General features: G+C 42.2%; 1 protein-coding gene across 3 annotated transcripts in view; it reads right to left on the bottom strand.

The window, feature by feature from the left end:
• RBMS2 (RNA binding motif single stranded interacting protein 2) overlaps window positions 1–14,514 on the bottom strand; it is an 80,850-nt gene extending 66,336 nt beyond the window's left edge. The window contains exon 1 of one of the 3 annotated variants that reach the window (XM_060764067.2): window positions 14,267–14,514. In XM_060764067.2, the coding sequence (XP_060620050.2) occupies window positions 14,267–14,410 (144 nt within the window). In that variant the 5' untranslated portion in view covers window positions 14,411–14,514. Of the gene's footprint in view, window positions 1–13,308; window positions 13,502–14,266 lie in introns of those variants that run through there. The other 2 variants (XM_067463917.1, XM_060764068.2) reach the window with 2 other exon arrangements.
• Window positions 14,515–16,812: the final 2,298 nt, after the last annotated feature.

Below are 16,812 nucleotides of genomic sequence, written 5' to 3'. Positions count from 1 at the left end.
AAACAGCTGAAAATTGTCCTCCTTTTATGGCACTGAAGGTCTCTTGACTGTAGATAGTACTGTCTGGTTCTCTGGTTGTTGTTCCCAGAGGGCAAAATGCAGGTTTGGTTGATACAAAAATGAATTGACCAAAGGACTAGCAAGTCTCAAGCACATTTTTTGACCTTGGATCAGGCATGGGCAAACTTTGGCCCTCTAGGTGTTTTGGACTTCCATTCACACAGTTCCTAACAGCCTGTTTAGTCCAAAACACCTGGAGGGCAGGTTCCCATGCCTGCCTTGGATAGTAGAAATCTGTTGATATAACTAATCCACTGTATAGTCTTATGTCAGGGTTATTATTTCTATTCTAATAGCAATAGTTGAAATTTGGACCTTTTCATACTTAATACAGGAACAGAATGAAACATAAAAATTCCTTATAGAGTTAAAGCAATCTATTTTAACTTTTCACTTGTACCCTTTATATGTGTACATATATAAAAGGTAAAGGTTTTCCCCCGACATTAAATCTAGCAGTATCTGAATCTGGGGGGTGTGCTCATCTCCATTTCTAAGCCCAAGAACTGGCATTGTCCATAGATGCCTCCAAGGTCATGTGGTCAGCATGACTGCACGGAGCGCTGTTACCTTCCCACCATAGTGGTGCCTATTGATCTACTCACATTTGCATGTTTTCGAACTGCTAGGTTGGCAGAAGCAGGGGCTAACAGTGGGAGCTCACCCTTCTCCCCACATTCAAACCACTGACCATTCAGTCAGCAAGTTCATCAGCTCAGCAGTTTAACCTGCTGTGCCACCAAGAGCTTCATGTACATATATATCTCAGTGTATATGTTTCAAGTTCCGTTCTGTACCATATTCCAAATAATTCATTTTGAATATGATTGTGAACCCATTAGATTTCTCCTTCAAAAGGTGAGAGCAGAGGCACAACAGGTGCAAGTTAGTTTTGTGCAGATGTTAAGGGACCAGAGCAAAACAAACAGGTATCAGTTTCTCAGGTCCAAGATGGTCTTAAAAGTTGCTCTGACACTTTCTTTTTTCTTCGTGATAAAAGCATATTTGAATCTGTGCTCAAAATGAGCCCTTGGATTCTTTGCAGTAGAGACATTCTTAATGTTCTGCACCTGGTGGAACAATGTCAAGCATTAATTTTATAAAATGAGGAGATTAGACGGGGATCAAAAAGACAATTAACCTAGTCCCATGCCTCAGCCCGGGCCCCTCCATCTCTTCTCAAGATCACCTTGTTCAATTCTGACCACCGTCTGCCTGCCACAGGTAATTGCAGGAGAGGAGGTTGAAAAATCATCCTTAAGGAAGAAAGCCAGTCTGCCCTCTGCATCTTACTGTGGAGCAAAATCTGTGCTGCAGTGTGAAGCATTAGTTGTGCTCTCTGAACCCATATTTGATCAGAGAGTCTTCAAACTTAGTGTGTTGTTTGTTTGGACCAAAACATAGACTATAGTATAGTTTTGGTTTCACTCTGTTAGCCATTTCCTCTACCCCCAGAATAAAGAGGTCACTGGATGACCTTGGCCAAGTCACTCTCTTTCAGCCTCAGAGGAAGGAATGATAAATGTCTTCTGAACAAATCTTGCCAAGAAAACCCCTTGATAAACTAACCTCATTGAAAATATCTTGATGGCACACAACAACAATATAATATAGCAACTATTCAAAGCTCGGCTACTTGAACTAGACAAGTGAAGGTCCACCATATCTTTATATGTAAACTGAGACATCACTGAGAACAACATTTTTTCAACAGTTGGAGTGACTAATATCAAATACAGGGTACCATCTGTATGACTGAAGGTGGTCTCAGAGATACATCAAAGTTTGGAAAGCTACTTTCAAAAAATATTGCTATAGCTCCAAATCGCAACAGAAGTAGTTATGCTTGCAGATTTTCCTTCTGATTTCCAAAAGTAACTATATTTTATTACTTCAGAAATTTCACAATTACAAATGACTAATGAGTTCACCCTATTATGATCTGAACACCCTCAACAGATCACGATGCGATAAATTGCTGTAGTGATTCTCAACCTGTGGGTTCCCAGGTGTTTTGACCTACAACTCCCAGAAATCCCAGCCAGTTTACCAGCTGTTAGGATTTCTGGGAGTTGAAGGCCAAAAATATCTGGGGACCCCAGGCTGAGAACCACTGCTGTAGAAGCTTATACTTGCAATACGTGACTCTTCATTCTGAGAAGCCACATCTCTCCAAAGATAGAAATATCTAGAGTTACTGTCTTACTGCAGAAGGAGTGAAGTTATCCCTAGTTAACATGCAACCATAGTATCATGCAGTTAAATCTAAGAACTGGGGAAAGGAATTAATTATGCTTAATGACTTGTTCTTTGTCTAAGAAAACCCTATGAAATTCATGAAGACATCCTAAGTCGACTAGATGCACACCTATTTTCACACTCAAGGACTGAAAGTCTGGTCCCCTCCACAACATTTTTGGACTTCAATTCTCAGAAGTTCTAGTCAGTAAGATTAATACTTGGAGGAATTATTGGAACCAAAATCCCAAATATATTGAAGAGCGGAGCACTATTGCTCCAAGACGTATCCAAAGACGCATGTATTATGTCTTTGTCCCACTGTTGCACATGCCATGATTAGGTAGGAAGCCCCCTTTCAAGTGGTCTTCAAATCTGTGAAGACTATAGCCTCCAGCTTTATGTCAGTTTGGCATAAAATATTGTGACTCTTTTGCAGCACAATTGTGTCCATACTTCACAGACTGTCTATGTTAAGAGTCCCTCTCAGCCACAGGGTAAGCCTATACTTAGTCTTGCAAGGAAACACACACAACACATGCTCCTACTCACCTCTTTGTGTTCCATACCCATAGTTTGCCACTTCGGTTCCATGATTTATGTATGTATGTATGCTTTTTTCCTATTGTCAAGATCCACATTTTAAATCTGTTTCAGAACAAAGCATCATTCTGACAAATAATTATGTGTGGCAAGAGGACTATAGGTAATAAAAAAAAGCTGTGGAACTCCCTCCTACAAGAAAGTTGTCTCCTCCTTTGCCCTGCTTTTTATGTAGCTTGTGTGTATCTCTATTTATGGTGAGACCATGAAATTGACAGGGTTTTCTATGGGTGACCCTGCTTAGCTTCCAAGACAAGAGAGTATCTGGTGACTTGAATTTTGATTTAGATGTAAATAAAAGGACCTTTTCCCACCTACGTAGAGTTTTGGGCATTAACTGGCTGCAGTAGAAGCTCCTTTTAAACTTTTAGGGACAGTGCAGTATTTTTTCCCTCACTTTTCATGTTTTCAATTATTTTAAACTGTTTTCATTCACTGCTGCTGCTATGATAGCTATTTGATTGTTTCCCAAGTGTTGTTTAGTATTACGATTGATCTTTAACCATCTCCTGTTTTAACCTGCTTTGTAAGTCAACTTTCTTGTATGGCAAAAAGGCAGAATACATATTATTTTGCATTACTAAAGGTTTTCCCCTGACATTAAATCCAGTCGTGTCCGACTCTGGAGGGTGGTGCTCATCTCCATTTCTAAGCTGAAGAGCCACCATTGTCCATAGACACCTCCTAGGTCATGTGGCCAGCATGACTGCATTGAGCCCTGTTACTTTCTCGCTGGAGCAATATCTTTCATCTACTCATATGTTTTTGAACTGCTAGGTTGGCAGAAGCTAGGGCTAACAGTGGGATCTCACGCCACTCCCTGGATTTGAACCTGTGACCTTTCAATCAGCACGTTCAGCAGCTCAGCCATTTAACCCACTGTGCCATCTTAGGCTCCTTTTGCATTTTATAAAATAAAATAAAACAACAGGCATGGTAGGTGTATATGGCCAGGTTGAAAGAGTCTGGCAAAGAAGCTCTGCCTCTTGAATTGCGAAATCATTTCTAGAGAGCATCTGTGTGTTTTCAAACACTCTCCTCTAATTATGAAAATTTGGAATATGCTTTCAAAAAGAATTAAAAGGAGATATGGTTCTCAATAATTCAGATCAAGATGCCAGAAGCTACATATGGAGAATTAATGAACAATACCTCCTATGGTTTTTGAAGAATAACTTCACTTCTACCAATGGGAAGGGTGAAAAGAGAGATAACATTTCAAGTGTGGCAGGTAATTTAAATCGTCTTCCCTGTCCCCAAAAGATACTTTTTTTTTTCCTGGGGTGAGATCAGAAGGGAAGGTTGGGAGTAGTAGTTCTGTTTCCAATAATGTCAGCTTGATCTGGAGAAAGCTTTGAGTGTGGAAAACACCGACTAACTAGCTGGGGCCTACAGCAACCTACCACACACAGCCTTTCCAAGCTTGGGGTACTCTTTATGTAGTAGACCAGTGGTTCTCAAACTGTGGGTCCCCAGATGATTTGGCCTTCGACTCCCAGAAATCCAAACAGCTGGTAAACTGGCTGGTATTTCTGGGAGTTGTAGGCCAAAACACCTGGGGACCCATAGATTGAGAACCCCTGTAGTAGACTAAGCTTTGCAAAATCCCCAGGAGAAGATGGTGGAAGGTGTTGTCTAAACCACCTGGAGGATATACGTAGACCCTAAGCATTTGCAGAGCACTGTGAACGCTCTGTTCTATCATCCATATAAGCAACCCTGTAAAACTAAGTGAGTATTATTCATGCTTGTTTCATCACTGAGCGGGATAAGTCTTGAAGAAGGTTCCTTCTATGCCAGAGCCCTCTTAACATGGCTAAAACACCACTGCCAAAAGATGGAATAAAGACACTGCACCCAAAATAACATTGCTTTACACCACCTCCATGGCAAAGATTCCCCTATAATATCTGCTTGCAAGCAGAAAGCATTCAACAATGTAACATCAATCAATATAATTCATTAGAAGTTTCTTCCTTGAATGTTCAGCAAAGTGGCAGGCTCAAACCCAGCACCTCAACCAATGGCTGATACCAAATGAGAGACTTCCTCCTGGGCACACAGAAGACTGGGCGACTTGGAAGGCACTGAACAGACTGCGCTCTGGCACCACGAGATGCAGAGCCAACCTCCAGAAATGGGGCTACAAAGTGGAATCCCCGACATGCGAGTGTGGAGAAGAGCAAACCACTGACCACCTGTGGCAATGCAACCTGAGCCCTGCTACATGCACAATGGAGGACCTTCTTGCAGCAACACCAGAAGCACTCCAAGTGGCCAGATACTGGTCAAAGGACATTTAACCAACTACCAAACTCACAAGTTTTGTATTTTTCTATTTCTTTGCTCTGTTCTGTTAGAAATGTAATATAATGGACTCGTTGCTCTGACACGACAAATAAATAAATAAATAACCATTTCCCAAACAGTCATAGATGGCAAATAGATGACTATTTGCTCCTTGGATAACCCTCATTTAATTGTCCCATTCTCAGTTTCGGATGTGGCAAAGTGAGGGTTGGTGGGATGATGATTTTTGAAATAATAACAATAATAATAATAATTTTATTTCTTTCCCGTCTCTCCTTGTGGCTTGAGGCAGGTTACAGCATAGTTGAAACACATCAACATTGTAAAAATTCTATAAATACACATATTAAATGTATTTCTTTAAAATATACACATTAAAACATATTCCTATAAAATACAATTAAAATACATAGAACAGAGATTAAAACACAGAACACGAGTTTAAAATTCATCATTAAAACTATCTAGGTAGGCCTGCTAGAAGAGATAGGTCTTCACTTGTGTCTTCAATTCCAGCGGCTGAACCAGCTGTCAGAGCTCTGCCGGCAGATCATTCTACAGTCTTGGGGCAGCCGATGAAAAGGTCCTCTGGGTGACGTTTCAGGGAGGATTGTACAGAAAAACATGATCTGGACTCAAACCATGTAGGGCTTTACAGGTCAAAACCAACACCTTGTACTTTGCCCGGAAACTAATTGGCAGCCAATTGAGTGACTTTAGGATAGGTGTAATAGGCTCATTCCTGGATGTTCCTGTAATCAATTTCTGGCTGCCATATTTTGAACCAATTGGAGTTTCCAAACTTGGTACAAAGGTAGCCCAATGTAAAGCACATTGCAGAAGTCCAGCCTTAAGATTATCAGGTAAGTACTACTATCTTCAGGCCCTCTAATTCTAGGAAGGAACACAACTGGTATATGAATCAAAACTGGTAGTAAGCACTCCTGACTGGTTCATGTACCTGGACTGACATTTGGAGGGATGGATCCAACACTCTCAACCTGCGGACACAATCTTTCAGGGGGAGTGTAACCCCATCCATGACTGGTTGACACACCTCCATTCCCCAGATTAGTACCTTTGATGGGAAGCACCTCTGTCTTATCTGGATTCAGTTTCAATTTGTTTTTCTTCATCCAGCTCATTACCTCCTCTATGAATTCATTCAGAGGAGACATGCTAACCTTAGCTGAGGCTAAGGCATGGAGAAATATTTTTGGGTGTCATCAGCGTACTGATAGCACCCTGCCCCTGGATGATTTCTCCCAGTGGTTTCATGTAAATGTTAAAAAGCATTGGGGACAGAATGCCACATAACTCCTTTTTTTTTGAGGAGCAGCTATCCCCAAGCACCACCATCTAGAACCTGCCTGAGATGTATGATCACAACAGTGTCTCCAATTCCCAGCCTCTCCAGACATTCCAGAAGAATACCATGGTCGGTGGTATGGAAAGCCGATGAGAGGTCTAAAAGAACTAGCGGGGATACACACCCGTTGTAGGTGTTATGTATTGATTGAGAAATATTGCTACTTGTCCATTCAAAAACGAATGAAAGAAACATGCTACTTCAAGCCAGTTCTCAACACTTTGTGTACGCATATGCACACATACATGCGTGCAAACATGCAGACTCTTAGAAACTGAATTTAGGCAATATGAGGTGCCAGTTCCAGGGACAGTAATCTAGGTTATCATTAATTGTCCGCTGGCACTAATCAGGAAGCAGTAAAAACAAGCTAGACCTGAAAGCAGGAGGTGTTTTAATTAAAGGCACAGAAGCTCTTTAAGGCACTCTGCCAATCTAAACTAGAGAGGCTACCTGAAGCAGCATTTTATTACAGCAGAAGCAGCCACAAATCACAAAGTCTGAAACACAGACAACAGAGAGGAGTGCACAAAATCTGGTTTTGCTGGGATATTTCGCGGGGGGGGGGGGGAGAGAAAGGAAGCATGAAGTGGAATTTCAAATGCAGGAACAAGCTGGAAAATAATCCTAGTGAGTTCAGAAGAGAAGCAAAATTTGAACAAGGGATCTCTGGTTCATGGCTCAGGGCCTTCATCATTTTAGACTACAGACTTCCTCTCCCACCCTTATTCCAACCTGACACCATTTTAGAAAGGCTGTTGATGATGTTTTAAAAACTGTTTGCAAGAAAAGTAAAAGAGAGATGTACAGATAATAAATGTACATGGGATGCTTTGGGGGCAGAACAGGAAAGTGGGCAAAACAGCAGAAACATAAAGGGTAGGAAGTAAGTTGAGAAATAGAGGCATGATTCCTGATTCCCATTGACACATGAAACATACTGGGTGAACTTAGGCAAATTACGATCTCTCAGACTAAACTACATCATAACGCTAATACAGACCATTGGCAGGTAGGACCATATATACCACTCTTCACTTTCTTGTTGAAAAGGCAAGGTAAATATGTAATAAATAAACCATGAGGACACAAGGGGGAAAAACATGTCCATTGCCCTGAGTTGCTTTCACCAAGATTATGTTGAATAATAAATATTCTTAGGTTAAGATCTATTTAAAAGAAAACCTTCAATGATAACTGCATGCATAACTTTTAAATGTTTTTTCAAGCTTAGAACTGATCAAGAACTCCAGCTGAGTTTAAATAACTGTTTCCAGAACAATGTATTTCTACACATTATCAAAGAATAACTGCAAAGAGTCAGCAAATTGTGATGCACAAAATTTCCTTTACTTTCAAAGGATGCACCCATTCTATCTGTAGAGAGAAGTTGCCTTTAAATAATCTTAAGGAAATATATATTGATGCTGCCAGTAGAGCATCTCATACAGGCTTACAAAATGGAATATTTAATTCCTTCAAAAATGACACAAGGCACAGATATACCAATGCCCCAGCCAATAATGTAGGCTAAGGGACCCCATAGAAAGATAAATCCACCAAGCTCTGCACAAATAAAAATGAACCAGGACTCAGGGAACATAACCCCAGAAAGTTTACATTCCTCGTTCTCATTTGGGCCCAGTTCTCAAGTTAATGCTGGGGTTTCACTTTACTATATATATTGTTGTTGTCATGTGCCCTCAAGTCATTTCCAAATTATGTCAATCCTAAGGAGGTCCTATCACTGGGTTTTCTTGGCAAGATCTGTTCATACAAGGCTTGCTTTGCCTTCCTCTGCAGCTGAGAGAATATGACCAAGTGGGGCTTTGGGCCCTGGTCTCCCAAGTCCTAGTTCAATGCTCAACACACTGACTCTGGTGGCATTTTAAAATCTTCATTTAAATAAAGTATTATTATTATTATTATTATTCTGACACAAAAACACAAATGAGATCTATATGCTGGATTTTGTATCACAAATCACAAGTCTAACACTTCCCAAGCGTCTAGCACTGTGTGATGTATTTTTGAATGATGCGTGCAGATCCAAGTAAAGTGGCCTTTTGCAGTTGACAGATCGTGATTTTGTCACTGTTTATTGTTTCCAAATGCCGTCTGAGATCTTTTGGCATGGCACCCAGTGTGCCGACGATCACTGGGACCACCTGTACTGGTTTATGCCAGAGATTTTGCAGTTCGATTTTGATGTCTTCATAATAGCCGAGTATTTCCTGTTGTTCTTCCTCAATGCGACTGTCACCCGGTATGGTGACATCAATAATCCAAACTTTTTTCTTTTCCACAATCATGACGTCTGGGATATTATGTTCCAAAACTTTGTCAGTCTGGAAAGCCCCACAGTATTTTTGCGTGTTCATTTTCCACTACCTTTGCAGGGGTATTATTATTATTATTATTATTATTATTATTAGCAACATAACACAAAAATCCATAGTTACAGTGACCTCTAATGATCCAAAATGACCCAAATCCTATTTTTATAATCATTACAATTCACAGAAGATTCTGCAATCACCATCTGTGAGCTCTGCTGCTATGCTGCTTAGCTTACACAATGTTGACATAAAACAGCCCAATTGTTTTTGAAATTCATATCCTGTCTATCATTACATTTGTGAAACACTCTTCTTTAAAAAAAATTGCATCCTGTCTTCCCCCCATTAGTGATGCTCAAGGCAAGGAACAATAATAAAATACAAATCAAACTCTTGATTAGTACATGATACAACAAACTACTGAAAAATACAACAATATACATATTTTGTTACAACCTCTTAAAATGCTTATACCAATAGAAAAGCATATACAGCAAGACTTACATATTTGCCTCTATGAGCACATCTCTGCTGCCTGACAGAAGGAGAACAGCATGGGCAAGAGCCCAGCCTCCCCTGAAAAGGAGTTGCAGAACCTGGGGGTCATCCTAGAGAAGCCCATCTTGCAGCCCCATCAAGCAGGACTTTGGCTGTGCCATCTGTCCCCCAGGGTCTTAAAATACAGGCAAGTTCAAATGGGGGTCAGGAAGCATGATGGACTACAACTTGGGAGACTGGGATTCAAATCCCCACTTGGCCAAGGAAACCCATTCGGTGGCCTTGGGCAAGCCACATTCCCTTGGTCTTAGGAGAAAAACAAAGACAAGCCTCGTCTGGACAAATCTTGCCAAGAAAAGCCAGCAATAGGGTTGCCATTACTTGGAAACAACCTGAAGGCACATGACAACAAGTTCACATAGAAGAGTACTTTATTCGTTCATTCATTTATTTATTTATTTTACAGTATTTATATCCCGCCCTTCTCTATCCCGAAGGAGACTCAGAGTGGCCTTACAAAGGCAACAATTTGATGCCATATACACAACAGACATAAAATAAACATTTACATTAAAACATGAATTTAAAATCATATAAAGATTAAAACACATTATTAAACCACACAATTCGAGATCATAGTCAAAAAGTCATTGCACATTTTTCACCATCACTTATTGCAGTGCATAATTGGCCAAAGGCCTGGTCCCAAAGCCATGTTTTAACATGCTTTCTGAAGGTCAGGAGACTAGGAGCTGATTTCACTGGGGAGTTCCATTAGCCGAGGGGCCATCGCTGAGAAGGCCCTGTCTCTCGTCCCCACCAGTTGCACCTGCTAAAGAGGTGGGACCGAGAGCAGGGCCTCCCCAGACAGTCTTAACCTCTGAGTTGGTTCATAAAGGAAGACATATTCGGACAGGTATGCTGGGTCAGAACCTTTAAGGCAGTGGTTCTCAACCTGTGGGTCCCCAGGTGTTTTGATCTACAAGTCCAAGAAGTCCCAGCCAGTTCACTAGCTGTTATGATTTCTGGGTGTTGAAGGCCAAATATCTGGAGACCCACAAGTTGAGAACCACTGATTTAGGGCTTTATAGGTTAAAGCCAGCACTTTGAATTGTGCTCGGTAGCAGACTGGCAGCCAGTGGAGCTGACACAACAGGGAGGTTGTATGCTCCCTGTATGCCACTCCAGTGAGAAATCTGGCTTCCGAATAGTCTTCAAAGGCAATCCCATGTAGAACATGTTGCAGTAGTCTATTTGGGATATATTTCAAATAACCTGGTCCTGGCATGCTCAGTGTTTTATAACTGGGCTGAAAAATGCAGCTACTCTGACTGCTTTAACAAAAGTTTCACAAAGTCAAGTCCTGCAATATTTGAATCAGCTGAAGTTCTCAAATATTCTTCAAAGACTGCCCCATGAAGACCACCTTACATGAGCCAAGTAATGTATGCATCATTTAGGCAAGATCAGGTATTTCCTGGTTGATGAACGAGACTCAGTTCAGTGAAAAATTCAATCCTGGCCACTGACAGAACTTGGACATCTAGGTTTAGTAATAAATTCAGGAAGATACCCAGATAGATGGTCTGAGTCTCCAAAGGAGGTTTGATCACATCCAGCACAAATTGAATCTCTATTCCCTAGCCTACCTTTCCACTATCTAGGAGCACTTCAGCCTTGCCTGGATTAACTTTCTTTTTGTTCGCTATCATTGAGGCCACTCCAAATGAAGATGGAAAGGAAACAGATGGAAAAGAAAGATAAGAGTTGGGAATCATTATCATATGATAGCAACAAAATCAAAGCTCTGGAAAATCCCTCCAAGAGGAATGGGGGAGAAGGTGGAATGCGAGAAACACCATAGGTTGATGATATGTGTCTGATCAAAGCTTCCCCAATACCACTACTGAGTCTGCCTCTCCTTTTCGAGCTACTATGAAACCAATTTCTCCAAGTCATTATGAAAGATACCTAGAGTTGACACAGTATCAAAAATTAACAAGAGTACCATTCCGAGCTGGATCTAGATTATTTACTGCATCAAAAAAAAAAAAAAGTAACTGGTGCTGAGCTACCACACACTCCAGCACTTACTCAAGACTAAAATATTGGAGTGGCAGGAAATGGTCCAAGATGGTGGGGTTCTCATTACAGAATGTGAATTGGCTTAGAAGAACACAAAATACAATCCAGAATCTGCTTAGTTTTGTGCCTAAACATGTTTAGCTTCATTGGTTTTCACCATTTAAATTTTGTTGCAATCAACAGGTTTTATTTCCATGTAAATGGAGTTAAATATAATAGTGTTGCTGGCTTAACATTTTACAGAATAGGAAACGATTTGTCTATTTCAAGCAAAAGTCACTTGTTGTACATACTTGGCTTTCCATGGCGTCCTGACCATTCAATTAAAACGCAAAAGGCATTTCTCCTACCTATGGTCACACAAGTGCATTAGTCTACACCAGTGGTTCTCAACCTGTGGGTCCTCAGATGTTTTGGCCTTCAACTCCCAGAAATACTAACAGCAGAAACTGGCTGGGATTTCTAGGAGTTGTAGGCCAAAACACCTGGGGACCAACAAGTTGAGAACCACTGGTCTACATATATCATACACATCCTTGTCTGCTCTCTTTCACACTCACAGAGACAGCCATGATTGTCCCAGCTCAGAACAGTACACCTCTATGGGTTGAAGATCTAGCATATGAGTTAAATGTATACATAAAATCATCTGGTACAGAAAAAAGCATATAGTTATGCCTGTTTACTAAAGCACGAATGTGTGTACATTCAGAAGGAGGCCAATTTCTTCCACACTTTCCACTGGGAAAACTACTTCTACAAAGCGAACCTGAACCTACAGGGCCAAAACCATGAACTGAAATGCCAGTTCACTAAAAAAAAAAAAAAGCCAGAGATATGCCAATCTAATAATAAATGTACTTTTAAAATAAACACAGATGCCGAGAACTCACACAGGCATTGTTTACCATTACAACTTTTTGTCTTTGAGGTTGTATCTGGGTTTCTTGTGGGGAATTGCTCTGAGCCCCCATTTGGAAGACAGGAAAATGATACAATAAAGCAAATAAATAAATTCACAAATGTACAAATTGTGGTGCATAAGGTGGCAGAGATAGGAAACATTTATACAACATGTACACAACACCCCTAGAAAAGTGGCAGCAACTTTGCTTTGACTCACAGCTTATATTAACTGTACCCGCATTGCTGGCAAATTTGTCCTTAAATGGGTTTTAGGTCAAGTCAGTGTATGTGTCCATAACCCAGAGATATATCTGAATGGCACAGTCAGCCACCTCTCCAATACAAAAAAAAAAAAGCCTGTGCCTGCCCATCGGCCTTTTTTTTACACATCCTGGACACCTAAGGGTCAGGATAAGAGAATGTCACTCAGGTTCAAAGGGGAAAACATGGTCAAATGAGCACAAAACAATCAAGAGAGCGGGGGATCTTTGAAGTGCTTGAAATGGAGAAACACAATTCATCAACACACATTTGGCCTTTGCTTTCCATCCTAGATTTCAAGTGCAACCTCTTTCCTACAATGGCCACAAATTGCACATTCATTGTAGAACATTTGACCCCAGTTGCAGAGAGAGGACACCAAGCCCTGTGCCCACCACCAGAAAAATAAAACATAAAGGAGCGTGTCCTTTTCACCCACCATGCTTTTTTACTCTGCAAAACATGCACCCAAGGTCACAGTAAACCAACAATGGAGAGAAGTCAGAGATTTTCAAATGCCAGAATGCTGGGTTCCCAAATCCAGACTTGTAAATAGCCCCATTTTGAACCTCAACTAGATACTTCATGATGGAGGTACAACTCATCTAGGTTCCAGTCTTCAACCCAATGGCAGCCAACCTTTATTTGCCAACCTGAGAAGGCCTTTCTGATTCTCAATGACAGCTCAGCCAAGGAGAGGGGGAGCAGGCGATGGGCACGATCCCCCCTTCACGACAGCTCCACGGCATCCTCCTGCGGCCAGAATGCCCCATCTCCCCAGCCACGTGTGGTGGTGTTCCTGCCTGGCTCAAGGCACTGGGATCAGGGAGGGCAGTGGGGCGGGCAAGGAGGGAGGGAGGGAGGCTGGGGCGGTGGGACTGAAGCCTGTTTTATGGCACACACTTCCTCCGAACACGTGGATGCCATAGAAACCACATCCTGGAACCCCACCCAGAAAAACACCCAGTGGGAGGTGGACTCAGAAGTCTCCACCACCCAGGAAGGGGCCAGGAGAGGGTTAACAGAGCAGGCCTGGCTCCCTCCGATCCTGATGGGAACCCCATGCAGGAGAAAAATGTGAACTGCCTGCCATTTCCTGGAGCAGAGGGGCCACCCTCCCCTCGCCATCGCCCGCTCTCCTCTCCTGTCACCCAAACCCACCCTCCGGGGGAACCCAGGGGATCATTAATGGCCGGGGAGAGCCACAAAGTGCTGTGATTTCCACTGCCCCCCTGCCTTCTGCTCTGTCCGGCCTTCCTTCCCCCTTTCTTCCGCTCCCCCCTCATCACTCCAGGCTCCAACTCGCCCTTGGGAAGACTGGCCTTGGTGAAAGAGGGTGGATGGGGGTCACCAAGGGAACAGGGGCCAAGATCACCCAGCCCGCCATAGGCTTCTTGCCCTGTTGCCAGCCTTTCCACACAAATTAGCACAATCCTCCTTTTTGGAGATTCAGGGGAGGCCAACCCTTTGCTCCCCGCGCCTCTCCTCCCTGTCTGAGCCAAGGACATTTCCAAGATCTTGGGAATAGGAAGCAGAAGGGGGCTGGTTGTGGGGGGTGGGGGGGGAGGAGAGGAAAAATGCTGGATTGGCTCCTTACCTTCTTGTTGCTCTTGTTGTAGCCAAAAGTGGCAATTCCTGCACGAGGAGGCACAGAAAGGAGCATTTTCGCTTTAATGTTAGTGAGCTTGGGAAGGGAGGGGGAAGAGGGGAAAGAGAGAGACACACACACACATACACACATACACACACAGAAAAGAGAGAGAGAGAGAGAAAGAGAGAGAGAGAGAGTGAGGAGAGAGAGAGAGGAGACAGGGCTTCTGGCTTACGTCACCAAGGCAAGCCAGCCTGGAATCCAGGGCTAGAGTGTCTGCTTTCCGCAAGGTCCTAATGCTCGCACTGGGCAGACGGGCACAGCTCCCCCACCCAAAGAACTAGGGGGGGAAAAACTCACATTGAGAAAAATTTCAAGCATAAATGACATGAGAGTCTGGATACAAATTACACATTCCAGTTGCACTGAATGGAAGAAACAGTAGCACAGGACCGATCTGGCAAGTTCACTAAAGTCTCCAGCAGTCTGTTCACATTGATACTACAAAAACAACACTATAAAAAAATCAAGACAAGAAACAATCAGGGCCAGCTAACTGCCTTTGACTAGTCAGTTCACCAGAGAATTGGCCCTATCTTACCAAAGCTCCTGCACTTTAGTTTGGCCTCCCGTCCTGTAATTCTGACACTTAATGTCTAAGGACATTACCCTCCCATCCCGGCCTTATCGATTTTGCACTTTCCCTTGGCTCTATTTAGGAACCACTGCGCAAACTCTAAGCCCTCTGAACTCAGCATCTATTATCATTCAGCCATGATATTGTTTTTATGATGTTTACTTTGTTATTGATATGTTTTTACCTGCTGGGTTGGTTTTGACTTTATTTTATTGTGCTATGTTTTAATCTGTATTATCCGGGCTTGTCCCTTTGTAAGCCACTCCAAGTCCCTTCGGGGAGATGGAGGCAGGGTATAAAAATGAAGTAGTTATTATTATTATTATTATTGTTGTTGTTGTTGTTGTTGTTGTTGTTGTTATTATTATTATTATTATTATTATTCAAAACACAACAAAATGAGTCCACAGCAGACAAGATCACTCTGCTGACTGTTGTATTATACCTCCCAAGAAAGGATTCCCCCAGGCAGGAAGCAGCCAGGCTTTGAAGCTGCAAGGCCATTCAATGCTAATCAAGGTAGCCAAGTGCAACATTCACGCTTGCCTCTGACAGACAAGAGTTCTTTCTCCCACCCTGGACATTATTCCACAGATATATAAACCCCACTCACACCTCTGACGATGCCTGCCATAGATGTGAACAAAACGTCAGGAGAGATTCAAGTAACTTTTACACTCTATTATGAAGCCCATTGTTTTCATTTCCATGCAGAAGACAGATTTTGAGGAGCTGGGAATCTATGGACTGGTGTGAGATTGCAGCTCCCAATAGTATAGCTGGGAGGTAAACACATAGTAATGGCAGTCAAACACTGGCTGGAGGGACACTCATTCTTCTGTCTTGCAGCATAATATCCAATGGCACCATACATTTTATAGAACCCAAACATGTTTAAGAAGCATATCACTATACCTCATGACTAGAGTAATATACCTTACTAGAAAATACAGAAACCATATTGGATTCAGCATCAAGGGAGTTCTCACATCCTATATGGACAATGCTAAACCCCCTTATGAGAACCTGTCTATTCCTTCCTCACAGCCATATTCACCTGTCAGCCCAGCTTCTGCCAACCTAGCAGTTCAAAACCATTCAAATGTGAGTAGACCAATAGGTACTGCTCTGGTGGGAAAGTAACAGCGCTCCATGCAGTCATGCTGGCCACATGACTTTGTAGGTGTCTACGGGCAACACCAGCTCTTCAGCTTAGAAATGGAGATGAGCACCAACCCCCAGACTGGACTTAATGTCAGGGGAAACCTTTACCTTTTTACTTCTTCCACTTCATCCATATGGTAAATAAATTCTAGTCCCATCATGTTGAGAACACTGCAGAATTGCCATTTCCAAGATACGTTCTATGCCTACATAGTTAATATTTGAACAAAGGAATTTTCCTTATATGTGGTAATTCGTAAGTCATGTGGCCTCGTGACCCATCTGCTGTCAAATCAAGGATTTTCCCCAGGAAGAATTGGATCAAAAGACAAATTAATGGAATAACCATCTTTTGTTTGCTTCTTTCTTCCAGCATGTCTCTGACATCTTGACAAATTGGCATACATGGCTCTTACCGTGTATATTTTTTCTTTTCATGAGTGCAGCTCCTTTGGAAACCAATCCTCATCACTGGGACCCTTCAACGAGAACAAGTACGAATAACACCAGACAGAATAGCAGTACCGAATCCATATCTGTAGGGAAGATAAAGTCAGGATGATATATTAATCCAGGTTAGGAAGCATGTGCTCTTCCAGACAGGGTTGGACTACAACTTCCACCAGCCCCAGCCAGTATGCCAATGCCAAGCAATGATAATTGCAATCTACATCATTATTTGGTGTTAACTTTTATCCAGACCCAAACAATGAAACAAGTGATAAAGGCAAGTGCAGTTAGAATTTCCACT

Source organism: Anolis sagrei, chromosome 2 (genome assembly GCF_037176765.1).
Source record: "Anolis sagrei isolate rAnoSag1 chromosome 2, rAnoSag1.mat, whole genome shotgun sequence".
Classification (NCBI taxonomy): Eukaryota; Metazoa; Chordata; class Lepidosauria; order Squamata; family Dactyloidae; genus Anolis; species Anolis sagrei.
This window is presented reverse-complemented; position numbering and strand designations above follow the sequence as displayed.